Source organism: Halictus rubicundus, chromosome 5, assembly GCF_050948215.1.
Source record: "Halictus rubicundus isolate RS-2024b chromosome 5, iyHalRubi1_principal, whole genome shotgun sequence".
Classification (NCBI taxonomy): Eukaryota; Metazoa; Arthropoda; class Insecta; order Hymenoptera; family Halictidae; genus Halictus; species Halictus rubicundus.
Window position 1 is genome coordinate 616,409 of NC_135153.1, and position 15,058 is coordinate 631,466.

A 15,058-nucleotide genomic window follows, 5' to 3' on the forward strand; every position below is an offset into this window, starting at 1 on the left:
ATCTTTAAAAAAAGGCTTAATTCATTTGCGTCATTAGCGTATATACAGGGTAGACCAATAACTTTGACCACCTTGAATATTTCCGTTACAAATAATTCCGTTATTACAAATAATAATATGAAAAAATCATGTACACAAAACCTGCATAGTGGAAGAAATATTCTAATTCATACATTTTTCATATGGACGAAAGCATTTTGGAGATTTCAAGGTCACCTTCATTTCTTTAAATCAAATTGTACGCAAAAGTTGCGAATTTACCTTCACGTGACATTAAACCAGGCATTATCGAAATAATTTTTCATATATGTATACTCTCCACGTAGATATCTACTGACCCTTAGATTGAGTATAGTTATACTACGCAACTGTCAGCCTTTTAAATTAAAAAATCAGAATTTCTTCTTCCTGATTTTTTTTCAATGAAACTTTGACCGTCGTATTGGTGTTGTTTTTCTGATTAAAATGACACCAAACATGATATAATTACGACCATAATTACTTGTGTAACAAGCTACGAGCTCGTTAAAGTTTCGAGCTTGTCATTTACGGTAGAGGTACACGAATTCTTAACTTCGCTTGTTACACACGTAATTGTGATCGTAACTTTAGGTATCATTTTAATCAGCGTTTGGTGTCATTTTAATAAAAAAACGAGACGAATACAATGGTAAAAGTTTGATTCGTGAAAAATCAAAAATAAAATAATTTTTTACTTAGAGGTCTGATTATTTGTTATTTTATTTCAACTGAAATGTGTCCAACCCTGCAATATTTCCTCCTCTACAAATTTTGTATATATCATTTCTATATATTATCACAAATAACGGCAATATTCAAGGTGGTCAAGGTTATAGGACGGTCAAGTTTAGGTGGTCAAGGTTAATTCTACGAATTCAAGCCAATTTTTTTGTACACATGTTGAAGAGTTCTTAAAGGAAGCCAGAATACCCGCTTCGTCCATTGAGCAGACAAACGACTCATCGTTTGTGCTTGTCTTATTTATCGTTGTAACACTTACAGAAACCGAGGAATCCGTTGACCAAACTGTTCAGCACGACTGGTCGTTAGTCTGGAATTTATTCGACGATCCCCATCAGCTGTTGACTACGCCCGGTAGTTTGCCGAAGGGTATGCAGGACATGGTGCAAAACGCAGTGTCCGAGATGAGGAGATATTACACGAGAAAAGTCGTGGACGTTCTCACGAAGGTTACACGAAGCTCCCTGGACGCTATTAGAAAACGTTTTATTCGCGAGATCGATACAGGTATTTACCTGCATTGAATAAAATATAAATGTTGCCTGCAAGATTTTCATAGCGGCAGATGAGTGAATTAATGATTGTCTTCGAAAAAGAACAGACACCGAGTCCGATATTTCTACTACACGCAACCTTGATGATTCCGGTGGTGACGGTAAAGCCCAGTTTAGATGACGTTCAAGAAGTCCTGACGTTAGTCGGAAAAACGATCGCCGGCGTCGCAAAAGGAGTTTCACAATGGAACTCGAAAGTTAACAAGGTGATGCTCCAAATTTATCATTTTTTTTGCGTTACTAACCCTCTCATTCATAACAGAAAAATTTCTCACTGATTCATGGCCGGGGTACCCACTCACCAGTGACTATAATTTAAAAACATTTTCCAACGAAAGTTATCGCCGCTCAGACGATTATTTTATGGTCTGCCGGCCGACTTTATGGGACCCATAAACTCTCAACCCACTCGAGAACAATGTCAAACTGAATAGGTACTTTCATCTCCAATAGGTTGAAAATCGTCCCGAGCCATCGTCCTATATCGAACGAAAACTTTACTCACAAAGCTTCCAAAAAATTGCAACAAACCCACACATTTTTTAATATTATTAGGCCATTCTTTTGTTCATAACTTTTTAATGAAAAAGTAACGACGGGTAGAACCTTTCGGGTTGTTCAGAGGGATGACCTTGACATATGTTGTCAAGGTCATCCGCACTGCCTCCTCTACAGGTAATATTTACCTTAGTTTTGTCCACTCAGTTTCTTTACTCATTTACCCATCTCATTTTCTATCCCCTTTTGTGGTTCTCTCGCTTCCTTTATTTTCTAAAATGTGGATATATACTTACAAAAAAATTCATTGCTGCTTCAAAGTAAAATTTCAGTTTGTAAAAACCGCCGGCAGTTGTCGTATTCGTTTATAATAAATTTGAAAGTCAACGAATGCCATTTATTAATAATCATTAATGTATTTGCGGGAAACATAAAGCGTTTCTGTAATTGTCAAAGTCCTCAATCGATCAGAACTCGTGGGGAACCGCTTATCCAAGAAAAAGCTTCGCCGATATAGTAATGCGAGCTCAGATGCAAGTCGCGAAGAAGAAACAAGAGGAACCTGAAGACCCGAAAACTCGAAGGCGACGATTATACAAAATTATCTCTGAGGAAAGGCCAAGTTTTCCCGTTCAAGGAAGCAATTTCTACGGGATGGTGATGGACAATAAGGAAATCGTGAAAATTCTATCCATGCTGAACACGTGCATGCTGGAATTCAAACCAGTAATTTCAACACAGTTTCAAGAAACTCAATTGTAATGGCTAAACGTAATATTTTAATTAATATGTATTAATTTCGTAGGATCTTGTAGAGTTTATTAATAGATGGAAACCTTACAAATTTTTATGGAAGAACGAACGGAGCATGAGAGAATTATTACAAATCTCCTTGCCAGAATTCGAAGCTACTCTTCGCAAGCACAGCGAACTTGAAGATCGATTAGCTACCGAACCGGACATGATCATTTTTGGAACCTCCATTGCGATATCCACTGAAAAATTGAAATATGGCCTCTACACGGAAATCAAAGGTACGAGGTGTCATTTTAAAATAACAAATCCACGAACAATGCACTTCGAAACTGACACACGCAACGACAAATATTTTATAATTTTTATTGGCTTCATCCGAACTAATGGAAATTTAAAAACGAACATCCATGTGGTTGTACATTCGATATATGTAAAACTAGACTGCGAATCTTTATGCAAAATAAATTTGAATTTTGATGACCTTGAAATATATTGTCAAGGCTATCACTCCAAAGTTTTTCCTATACAAGTTGTCGCCGCTCCACCTTGGCTTCCGAGATATTTGTAAAAACTGTTAGGTCCACCACAGCCAACTCCGCCATTTGAAACTAACGTTGGTTAGGTCTGAATTTGGTTTGTTGGGGTGGGGGAGCAGAGAAAAGGGCTTCGCTGTAGTGGGTGTCCGTAGTTTTTTAGAGTATAGAAAACTGGAGTATGGAGTCCGTAGTATAGGGAAAAGTTGTTCAGAATGATGATCTTGACAACATATTTCAAAGTCATTAAAATCTTTCACAGTATCTAAACTAACAAATATGGATGGATTTTCATGTTGAGGAGTGTGCGAGGCTAAACGTGTTATTTCCGCAGCGTGCACTCACAAAATCGGCCAGGCAATGAAGAAGAAGTACAGGCGAGAGATGGAGTATGTTTACGCCCTGATGAACGAAATGGAGCGTAAACTAGACCGCCAGATCCGGGACCTAGACGACGTGCGTCTCATCATGGACACCCTGAAGAAGATTCGCGAGCAAGAAGTAGACATGGAGCTGAAGATCGATCCGATCGAGGAAGCTTTTAACATAGTGACGAGATACGAGGTGCCGGTTGACCAGGAGTGTCTTGAACAAGTCGACAGCTTGAGGTACACGTGGCAGAGGTTGCTCACGCGAGCGCAAGAGAGTCACGTGTTGTTGCTAAAGCTGCAACCACAGTTCGAAGAGGACCTCAGAAACAATCTAACGAGATTTCGGCTCGACAACGAAATGTACTGCGAGGAGTACAGATCTTCAGGGCCGATGCAGCCGGGTTTGAGCCCACGAGAGGCATCCGATCGGCAAATTCTCTTTCAAAATCGATTCGACGGGATGTGGAGGAAACTACAGACTTATCAGAGCGGCGAGGAACTGTTCGGGTTGCCCATCACGGATTATCCGATGCTATCGCAGATCAGAAAGGAGCTGAACTTGCTACAGAAATTGTACAAATTGTACAACGACGTGATCGACCGAGTCAACAGCTACTACGATATTCCCTGGGGCGAGGTAACGTGCATTTAAATCATTTTAGTCGATAAACAGTACAAAAACAGGGTCGTCTACATCCTGAAAACAAAAATACCACGTGTCATAGGATATTACGCTAGTGTACATTTTTGTACTAATACAGTCTTTTCTTGATATATGTGTATGTCGCAAATAGCTAGCTGGTAAAATTTGCAGAACTATCCCCACTACCGAGGGGTATACCCCGTGAGGGGACCCGAAGTTCGAGAGGCCTCGATCGCCGAGGAGTGTAAACATGATACGCCGGGAAGACCCATGTTGTTGACATATATCGAGAAAACACTGTAATAGGGATTCGCAAAATGAAAATGAAAATATCTCCAAAAGTAATAGCTTTTTGACATAAGTAGGTCGACACATTTTTATTCAGAATACCGAGATGCATCGAATAGTGCATAAAAAGCTATATAAAGATGACCAAAAGCTATATAAAGATGGCAATATTAAGATGACCTTCATCTGACATTTATTCATCTTACATTTTCTCAAATAACAAATATTTCTGGAGGTAATAGTGTTTATTGATTAAAATGGGACACCCTATATACGCCAGCGGCGAAAAATCTCGCCACTGAGGAACGCACTTAAGAGATGGATCTTAAGAGGCTTTCGCTCTTCAAGATCGCGCATTTTCTCGAGTATTCCTAGCAAGAATTGAAAGAATTTGCTGGGCACTAAGAGGGTTAATTACTGTTCAGGTAAATATCGAGGACATAAATAACGAGCTAATGGAATTCCAAAACCGGTGCCGCAAGCTGCCGAAGGGGCTGAAGGAGTGGCCGGCGTTCTTCGCGTTGAAGAAGACAATCGACGACTTCAACGACATGTGTCCCCTTCTCGAGTTAATGGCCAACAAAGCGATGAAGCCCCGCCACTGGCACAGGATCGTGGAAGTGACAGGCTACTCGTTCGATCTCGAGAACGAGGGATTCTGTCTGAAGAACATCCTCGAGGCGCCGTTGTTGAAGTACAAGGAGGACATCGAGGACATCTGTATCTCGGCTATGAAGGAAAAGGACATCGAGGCGAAATTACGCATGGTCGTCAACGAGTGGTCATCCCACGAGCTGACGTTCATGACGTTCAACAACAGGGGGGAGTTGTTACTGAGAGGAGACACCACGGCAGAGACGATTGGTCAGCTCGAGGACAGCTTGATGGTCCTTGGGTCGCTGATGTCGAACCGGTACAACGCGCCGTTCCGCAAACAGATACAACAGTGGCTGGCGGATCTGTCGAACACTAACGAGATCTTGGAAAGATGGCTGCTGGTGCAGAATATGTGGGTCTATCTGGAGGCGGTGTTCGTCGGTGGGGATATCGCGAAGCAGCTACCGAAAGAGGCGAAGAGATTTAGCAAAATCGATAAAAGCTGGCAGAAGATCATGCAAAGAGCCCACGAGACCCCGGGCGTGGTACCTTGCTGCGTGGGGGATGATTTGCTGAAGCAACTTCTACCGCATCTGCAAGAGCAATTGGAATTGTGCCAAAAATCGCTGAGTGGGCAAGTATATGCATGTTATACAGGCTGTCCCAAAAATGTTGTATCTCTTTGGAAGGGATAATTCCTGAGGTTATTCTATAAAACTTTTTCCTTTGCGAAAATGTTCTCCGTGGCTTCGTTAAGGAGTTATTAAGGAAAAACACGGGCCAATCAGAGTGCGGCTAGAACAGGCCCCGCTGAGCGTGGCGTTGGCATTGGCTGAGTCAGGTCCGCTCAACGGGGCCTGTCGTAGCCGCGCTCTGATTGCTCCGTGTTTTTCGTTAATAACTCCTGAACGAAACCGCGGAAAACATTTTCGTAAAGGAAAAAGTTACTTCAAATCATCTCAAGAATCATCCTTTTCAAGGATGTACAATATTTCTGGGACAGTCTGTAGAAATATTAGAGGAGGTCGTAATATGGTAAGTTTGGTTTTCATAAATGTAACTATAGGTATTTGGAGAAGAAACGTATGATGTTCCCAAGATTCTTCTTCGTGTCGGACCCCGCCCTGTTGGAAATCCTCGGCCAAGCGTCCGATTCTCACACGATACAAAATCACCTGTTGTCCATTTTCGACAACACTCGTTACGTCAAGTTTCACGATATCGAGTACAACAAGATGACCGCCATTATATCGTCCGAAGGTGAAACCATCTTGGTACGCAGTTTACTAGTTGAAAAGGGTAATTGTGACTAACGCAGGTGAATTTATTGCTTCTAATGTACACAGCTCGAGAAAGCTGTGCGAGCAGAGGGCTCGGTGGAAACATGGCTGACGCAGCTTTTGCAAACGTCCCAGCAATCTCTGCACTCGATAATCCGGCAGTGTTATTCCATGATCAACGATGTAAACTTCAACTTCCTTGGTTTTCTGGACAAAATGCCTGCTCAGATCGGTCTGCTCGGCATACAAATGATTTGGACCAGGGACAGCGAGCTGGCTCTCGCTCAAGCACGCGCGGATAAAAAGATTATGGGGGAAACGAATAACCGATTCCTTGATTTGCTGAACACTTTGATCGATCAGACAACCAGGGACCTGTCGAAAATCGATCGGACAAAATTTGAAACATTGATTACCATCCACGTGCATCAGCGTGATATATTCGACATACTGGTAAATTTGGTGCTTAACCTATTTGCATCATAAGGAAATGTGAAAAGAAGGCCTTTATCACCAAACTTTTTTTTAAATTATATTTTAGTACAAAAATGACTACAAGTAAAAGAAGTTCATATTTCAGCATTATAAGAAACAACACCCTCCATTTCAATTTTTTAGGTAACGTATAATGATAGTGACCAACAAAGTTGAGCGTATGCATACGGCTGCGGTGATTGTGACCAGGAAAATTGAGCGTATACATATATACGCTCCGGTGATAGTGACCAGGAAAATTGAGCGCATATATACGCTAATGATGCAAATGGGTTAAAATCATGTGAACCATCAAATCAATTTCCAAAAACACAGATCACCAAAATAATAAATATACAATCGCTATTCATGAATTTTGCATTCTAGAAGTGTACAAGAAATGATTTCTTACTTTTACGAACATTAACCTTTTGACCGGAGATGAGTTGATTCGTCATTGAAGTTCGTCATCAACCTTCAGTAAAAACGTGAAGATAAATTTCTTTACAGTGCCGTCTAAACGTGAGATCAGTAAACGATTTCGAGTGGTTGAAGCAATGCAGATTTTACTTCAAGGAAGATCTCGATAAAACATCGATATGCATAACGGATGTGAACTTCACGTACCAAAACGAATACCTAGGTTGTACGGAACGACTCGTTATCACCCCTTTAACTGACAGGTAAATGTGTTGGGTCGTGACATAAGTACGTTCGATTTTGTTCGGTGTCTGACCTACCACCTACAATTTCATGACCTTCGCATGATCTTGAGTTGTAAAAATTTAGAAATTTTTGGGACTCGATGTGAATAATTCAATAACTGCAACAAAGAGGTTTACGAAGAATTTATTACAATACTGCTGCAACGTCACAAATTTTTGTAATCGAACTGACAAATGTTTAGAAGTTAACGGAAATCATTTTGAGCAATTATCATAATAAATTCTTCGCAAATCTCTCTGCTCTCTGCTATTTCATTATTCGCGTCAAGTTCCAAAGATTTGTAAATATTTGCCACTCAAGATCGCGCGAAGGTCATGACATTGCAAGGTCATTGGTTCCGTCTTGATGTACAGCTACATACAAGAAAACATCGATGACCTTGAAATCTAGAAAAAAATTATCTTAATGAAAAAATGATTCCTACAATGCTATGTGTCCCAAATAAAATAGCGGAGATATCGCTTTGTAACAGAGTGAGTGGAACACCCTATATAGTGCGGTCGAATAACATGTACAAGCGGACAGGGGGTGATTCTACATGTAAAAACAATTGGAAAAAGACGAATAATATTTTTTCGTTTGACGCCTCGTTTTCGAGATACTCGAGTTTAAACATCCGTCGGGTTCGCGTGCAGTATACAGGGTGTTTCACCTAACTCGCGCATCTAAAATATCTCGCTTGTTTTTTATAATTGAAAAAATGTAGGAGGAAAACATTAGTTGGTTCAGAGGGGCAAATATTATGATATTCAACAAAATTTGTTTAAGGTTATATTTTTTGAGATTTCAAGGTCATCGAAATTTTTTTTTAAATGAAATGATATATTTTTATTATCAAAAGGGGGGAAGCCCCCCTAGGGTTTCAAGAAATGTTCTTGAACCTTGACTAATGACTGTAAACACGCTCACAATAAATTGTAAATACTGATACAAATTCTTCTCCTTTTGGTGACTCTAATCAGTACGTTTCAGAAATTCATCGGGATTTATTCGATTGTGAAAGATAGTATGACTCCTCTCAAACGATGGTGTACAGTAATGCAGAAACGATAGACCTGTTTTTAGTTTTTGTACGCAGAAAAATACCCTAAAAGAAATCATTCTCCTCTACAAAGTTTTGACCGCATAGTTCAATTGTTTTGTAAAACAGGGAGTATTAAATCATTGAACAGAAAACGATCAAGGCCTGCTGCTGAAGAAGATGCCGAAACTTTTGTATTGGCTACAGTCAATATTGATCCTACTACAAGTTGTCGAAAAACTGGACGTTCTTTAGGCATTTCCAAAGCAAGTGTGTTCCGAATATTACCATGTTATTTTCATCCATACTGTAGCGGTACGCGATTAGCATCGCAAGATATTAGAGTTGACCGCCTGCAGATGTTAGGGTCTAAGGTAATAAAACCTACCCTGACTTTTGCAGGATGGCAGAAATTATTTTATTTCCGAAATGACTTTACGGGTGTAGAAAATTTAACTACCCCATCATAAACGTTGCCAGCCGAGTACCGCTGGGCCTGTCCGACCGCGCGGCACGCGCGGTCCCGACAAGACCTTTTTTCCAAACATTTGGCGACCACCTTTGCCAGTGACCATAAAACAACAGATGTGGGATTTCCTACCCCCGCGAAGCACAGCTCCGCCTTCCTATCTTCGGAAAGGTAACGCCTTTCCGAAGATCAGGATATAAAGGGAGGAAATCCAGAGAACCTACTTCTTGTACCTCTTGCACTTCTCGCGCTTCTTGCTAAGCAGTCTATGTACTTCGTCTGTCGGTCTCTCATTGTACATCGAACACGCTATTAAATAAACAGACTATCCCGTTAAATAAACAGTTTCTGTTTTGTGGTAACACAACCACACATACCATATTTCCTTACGTCAGGAGCTTCATGGCAACGACTTTGGGAACCGTGTTACTTTTTGTACGTGGACATTGCAGCAATTACAAAGAAATGAACATTTCTTTTATGACGTTCTCTTTACTGACCAAGCTACTTTTTCTAACCATGGACAACTGAATACACATAATATACATTATTGTTACACTGAAAACCCGAAATGACTTCGACACGTTGAACACCAGCGCCCATGGAGTGTAAATGTATGGTGTGGAATCGTTGGTGATAACAAACTCAAGGTCACGTGAAGGTCATAATATTACAGGTCGTTGGATACATCTCGACCTCGGCTATCATATAGCGACAATAAAAATAAATCATTCCATTTCAAAAAACTTCGATGACCTTGAAATCTCAAGAAATATAACCTTGAACAAATTTGTTTGCCTATCATAATATTTGCCCCTCTGAACCAACTAATGTTTTCCTCTGCAATTTTTTTCTATCATAAAAAACAAACGAGATATTTTAGATGCTCGAGTTAGGTGGAACACCTTGTATTGCAGGAAGTAGAATTGGTTGGCCATGATCAGACGCGTCGGACGATTCCTGTCTAGTAGCGCACGTGTTCGCAGCATTTTCAAATTCAATTTTCTCGAAAACGGAGCTTCGGATGAACAAATTTTATTGTATATTTTTCTCTTATTTTCTTATAAGGAATCACCTCGTGCCCGCTTGCCCACTGTATAATAAACGTTTCAGTTAAAACTTGCAACAATTACCGACGCAAACTTATTATCACTGGACTGATTTTAAGCATTTATGATAAAAATGAGCACTTTGTTTAGAGTTATTTATTTATTCGATTCATTGTTGTGTAAAGAATAATCTCCATTCGCGTTTCAAGGTGTTATATTACCCTGGCTCAAGCTTTATCGATGTCAATGGGTGGATCACCGTGTGGTCCAGCCGGAACCGGGAAAACGGAGACCGTCAAGGACATGGGGAAAACTCTGGCGAAGTACGTGGTGGTTTTCAACTGTTCGGACCAGATGGATTACAGGGGATTAGGACGAATTTACAAAGGCTTAGCGCAAAGTGGCTCCTGGGGTTGTTTCGACGAGTTCAATAGAATCGAACTACCGGTTCTGTCTGTTGCCGCTCAACAAGTCGCCGTTGTTCTCGCCGCGAAGAAGGAAAAGAAAAAGCAATTCGTCTTCACGGACGGTGATCTGATAGACATGTGCCCTGAACTTGGAATCTTCATAACTATGGTAATCAAAAGTCTGGGGAGCTACTAATCGTAATCGATGACAAATTTTGTTCTATTTATTACACATCTGAAGCCCCTTAGATTTACAGTGAATTGTCGATATATGTCAACGACACGGGTCTTGTCAGCTTCGTCTATCGTCCAGGAGCCATACTCGAGCTGTGTTATGTTTACAGTCCTCCAGTAGTGGGGATAATTCCGCGACGGTTATCATCCATGCCTTGGCGACATATATAGAGAAATCACTGTAGTTAGCTTTCCACTACTTAGAGTTCCACTACATTCACATTTACATTTACAGTCATTAATAATGACTCAATGATTTATGATTTTAAAGGAATGATTCCTGAGATCATTTGAAGTAACTTTTTCCTTCGCGAAAATTTTCTACGCGGCTCTGTTAAGGAGTTATTAATAAAAAAAAAACACGGACCAATCAGAACGCGGCTGAGTAATGAAATGAAGAAATGTGTCTTATAGAATCCTGGCTACGCTGGCAGAAAAGAACTACCGGAGAACCTAAAAATTCAATTCCGAACGGTCGCCATGATGGTGCCCGACCGACAAATTATCATTCGAGTGAAATTGGCCAGCTGCGGTTTTTTGGAAAACATTACTTTGGCCCGGAAATTTTACACCTTGTATAAACTATGTGAAGAGCAACTTACCAAACAGGTGATTTTAAAAAGAAATACAATACAGTGTTTACTCGATATATGTCCAAAACACGAGTGTAGCCACGGACATATATCGGCCAAGAGATACTATTTTGATCCACGCCGAACGTAAAAAAGGACAGTGAAGCTCTAGAGGCCTCGGTTCGTGGTCCCTCACGGGGTATACCCCGCGGTAGTGGGGATAGTTCTGGTACTTTTATCGGCTAGGCATTTAGGACATATATCTAGTAAACTCTGTAGTTTTGTTCCGATAAAAGGCGAAGGCTCGGGTCCGGCTTTCGCCGTATTTCAGATCAGGGTACCTCAACTTTGTCCTCGAGTGGGCCGAAAGTGACAGGGAGAATGAGCGAGAGGAAAAGGATGGAAGAAGTGTCCAGTGAACAATTTCAAAACAAGAAGAAGGAATAGCGATTTTCTTATTTCGGAACAAACACCGTCGCCTTATATCGGAACACCTATCCCACCGTTGACGCTCCGGTAGGCCTATGCTTAGGCTTTGACGTCACACGCTGCATAGAATGTGTGATCGCTGTAGCCAATAGAGCAGTTGGAGGCGTGCCCCTTCCAATCAGCTCCGCATTCCTTTCGCGAGACTCCTTTTGCGGCACATACAGCACTATTGCTATAATAACATATCGTTTATGTGCGAAGGTCCATTACGATTTTGGCCTAAGGAACATACTGTCAGTATTGAGAACTCTGGGAGCATCGAAGAGAGTAAATTCAAAAGACTCAGAAAGCACTATCGTCATGCGAGTGTTGAGAGACATGAATCTTTCTAAACTTATAGGTAATGCTATCGATACAATGAATACATTATCTACCGTCGATTATTTCTGATCTTCTAAAGGGTTACACTGGTTATTGGTTGACAATTGCAGACGAGGATGAACCACTGTTCATCTCTCTAGTAGCGGATCTGTTTCCGAATCAAGCCCTCGAAAAAACTGCTTATCCAGAATTGGAAGAAGCAATCAGCCTACAAGTTGACGAAGCTGGATTAATCTATCATCCACCGTGGGTATTAAAATTGATACAATTGTACGAGACTCAGAGGGTGAGGCATGGAATAATGACGCTGGGTCCAACCGGGGCTGGGAAGACAACATGTATCCAAATTCTAATGAAAGCTTTAACGCAAACTGGTGATGTGCACAGGTAATCTTAAACATGTCTGTGTACCATACATCCGCAGCACTTCATCAAAAATTTCATGTTAATTATGTGGGACAAATTATTTTGATTTCCTTCTGATTGATTTAAGCATAACAAGCCTAGTTCCATTATATTCCAATCGAGAACACTCCGTCAATAATAACATTAAAGAATGGGATCGCTTAGTTACGTTCAAAGTCGTTTCAAAGTCATCTAATATGTGCACCTCAAATATCTTTGTTGTTTTTGAAGATACGTCAAATGTCTTAAAGACAAGGTGAATGGTTCAATGAGGTTCGCACTATGCCGTAAAAATATTTATTTTTGTTGTATTTTTTTTTTATAATTATCAATATTTATTATTTATTACACACCTTAATCTTTTTTAAACGAGGCCACCCCTTTTTAAACACCTACGATGATAGTCTCTTTCATGGGAGATTCAGTGATTATGATTACTCAAGGTCATTCAAGGTTACAGACAGAAAAATTATGCCTCGTTTCATTACAGAGAAATGAGAATGAATCCGAAAAGCATAACAGCGGCCCAAATGTTTGGTCGTCTGGACGTAGCCACCAACGACTGGACAGACGGCATATTTTCGGCTCTGTGGCGTAAAACGTTAAAGTTGAAGGAAGGGGAGCACGTGTGGATGGTCCTTGACGGGCCAGTCGACAGCATTTGGATTGAGAACTTGAACTCGGTGTTGGACGACAATAAAACGTTGACACTGGCGAACGGCGACCGTTTGTCGATGGCACCTACCTGCAAGATCATCTTTGAACCACACAACATCGACAATGCTAGTCCGGCGACAGTCTCCCGCAACGGCATGGTCTACATGAGCTCCTCTGGCCTCGACTGGAATCCTGTGGTGACCGCTTGGTTGAAAACTAGGTCGCTTTTGGAGCACCAAGTGTTCGAACAATGCTTCACAGACTCTTTCGGGCAGGTAAAACTTGATAACAAATTATAGTCACAGTAGAACTCTTAGCTTTTTTCTTATTATTTCGAAGATTTATTCCTGGAGTACTCAAGCTGTGACGTTGGCCATCGACGTCCTTCAGTGCAACATCGTGCAGCAGATGTTATGTCTCCTGGAAGGATTAGTGCCAGCTGAAACAGTAGAAGAGAAGGACGAGGAGGACGAAGAAGCCGAAGAAGAGAAACGTCAGCCGATGACGGCAGATCACTTGAAGCGTCTCTACGTGTTCACGCTGGTGTGGAGCATAGGAGCTCTTCTGGAGACGTCCGACAGAGACAAATATGACTCGTACCTTCGCGGGAACTTCGAGAGCTTGGATCTACCGGTGTCCGAAAAATACCCTAACGCGATGGTGTTCGACTTCTTTGTAACCGAGAAGGGGAAATGGGACACGTGGCACAGCATGGTAACCAACTACGTTTACCCCGAATACTCGTCACCCGACTACAGCAACGTGTTAGTGCCGATATCCGACAACGTGAGGATTCAATACTTGATCGATCTAATCGGTCGGCAGGATAAAGCTGTTCTGTTGATAGGGGAACAGGGCTCGGCCAAGACGGTGATGATGAAGTCTTACATGAAGAAAGCAAACCCGGAAACCACGTTGAACCGGTCGTTCAATTTTAGCTCAGCCACCAGCCCGTACCAATTCCAGAAGACCATCGAGAGCTACGTGGAGAAACGTTTGGGGAACACGTTCGGGCCACCGGGGGGCAGAAAGATGTTGATCTTCATCGACGACGTAAACCTGCCGCAGATAAACGAGTGGGGCGACCAGATCACCAACGAGATCGTGCGCCAGACAATGGACATGAAGGGGTTCTATTCGCTCGAGAAACCCGGGGACTTCACCAGCATAGTGGACGTGACGTTCCTCGCTGCGATGTGCCAACCCGGCGGAGGACGAAACGACATACCGTCGAGGCTGAAGAGGCAGTTCTGTATCTTCAACTGCACGTTGCCTGACGAGGCGTCGATCGATCGGATCTTCAGCGTGCTCGGGGAGGGACACTACAACACGAAGAGGGGATTCTCGTCGGAGATCAGAGGCCTCGTGAAGAAGATGGTCCCTCTGACCAGGATACTCTGGAACCAGACCAGAACTACTCTGCTGCCGACGCCGGCGAAGTTCCACTATGTGTTCAGCCTTCGAGATTTGTCGAGGATTTGGCAAGGCATGGTCGGCACGTTGTCCACCGTCGTCGATAAGGAGAACGTACTGATGCTGTTGTGGAAGCACGAGTGCTGTCGGGTTTTCAGTGACCGATTCACGATACAGGCGGACAAAAAGTGGTTCGAGGAAGAACTAGTCCGTGTCACCAACGACATGCTGGGGGAAAGATACGTGGACATGTTGGGCCAGAGTCCTGCGTTCGTGGATTTTATGAGGTACAGTCAGAGGCAAAAAGATGGAACACGTATTGAAATTGGTGTACATCATTTTGCGTACTTGTTATACAAAATATCATTCGTTGATCCTTCCATCAGAGTTCTCTCACTGTTTCCATCAATTGCCTGGTGTTTATGAATTTTTTGTGCTCAAGGTGACTCGAAGGTCATAGTATTACAGGTGGTTGGATGCATCTCGACCTCAACCATCGCATCGCGACGGTGAAAATATGTAGTTCTGTTTTTAAAAAA

General features: G+C 41.8%; 1 protein-coding gene across 1 annotated transcript in view; it reads left to right on the forward strand.

The window, feature by feature from the left end:
* Dhc1 (dynein axonemal heavy chain 1) overlaps positions 1-15,058 on the forward strand; it is a 44,948-nt gene that overhangs the window by 22,599 nt on the left and 7,291 nt on the right. Inside the window, exons 15-29 of the mRNA XM_076788860.1 lie at positions 902-1,269; positions 1,359-1,522; positions 2,286-2,540; positions 2,620-2,848; positions 3,438-4,111; positions 4,831-5,636; positions 6,069-6,276; positions 6,349-6,735; positions 7,267-7,439; positions 10,231-10,597; positions 11,077-11,271; positions 11,925-12,063; positions 12,155-12,431; positions 12,940-13,381; positions 13,446-14,806. Of these exons, the coding sequence (XP_076644975.1) occupies positions 902-1,269; positions 1,359-1,522; positions 2,286-2,540; positions 2,620-2,848; positions 3,438-4,111; positions 4,831-5,636; positions 6,069-6,276; positions 6,349-6,735; positions 7,267-7,439; positions 10,231-10,597; positions 11,077-11,271; positions 11,925-12,063; positions 12,155-12,431; positions 12,940-13,381; positions 13,446-14,806 (6,045 nt within the window). The remainder of the gene's footprint in view (positions 1-901; positions 1,270-1,358; positions 1,523-2,285; positions 2,541-2,619; positions 2,849-3,437; positions 4,112-4,830; positions 5,637-6,068; positions 6,277-6,348; positions 6,736-7,266; positions 7,440-10,230; positions 10,598-11,076; positions 11,272-11,924; positions 12,064-12,154; positions 12,432-12,939; positions 13,382-13,445; positions 14,807-15,058) is intronic.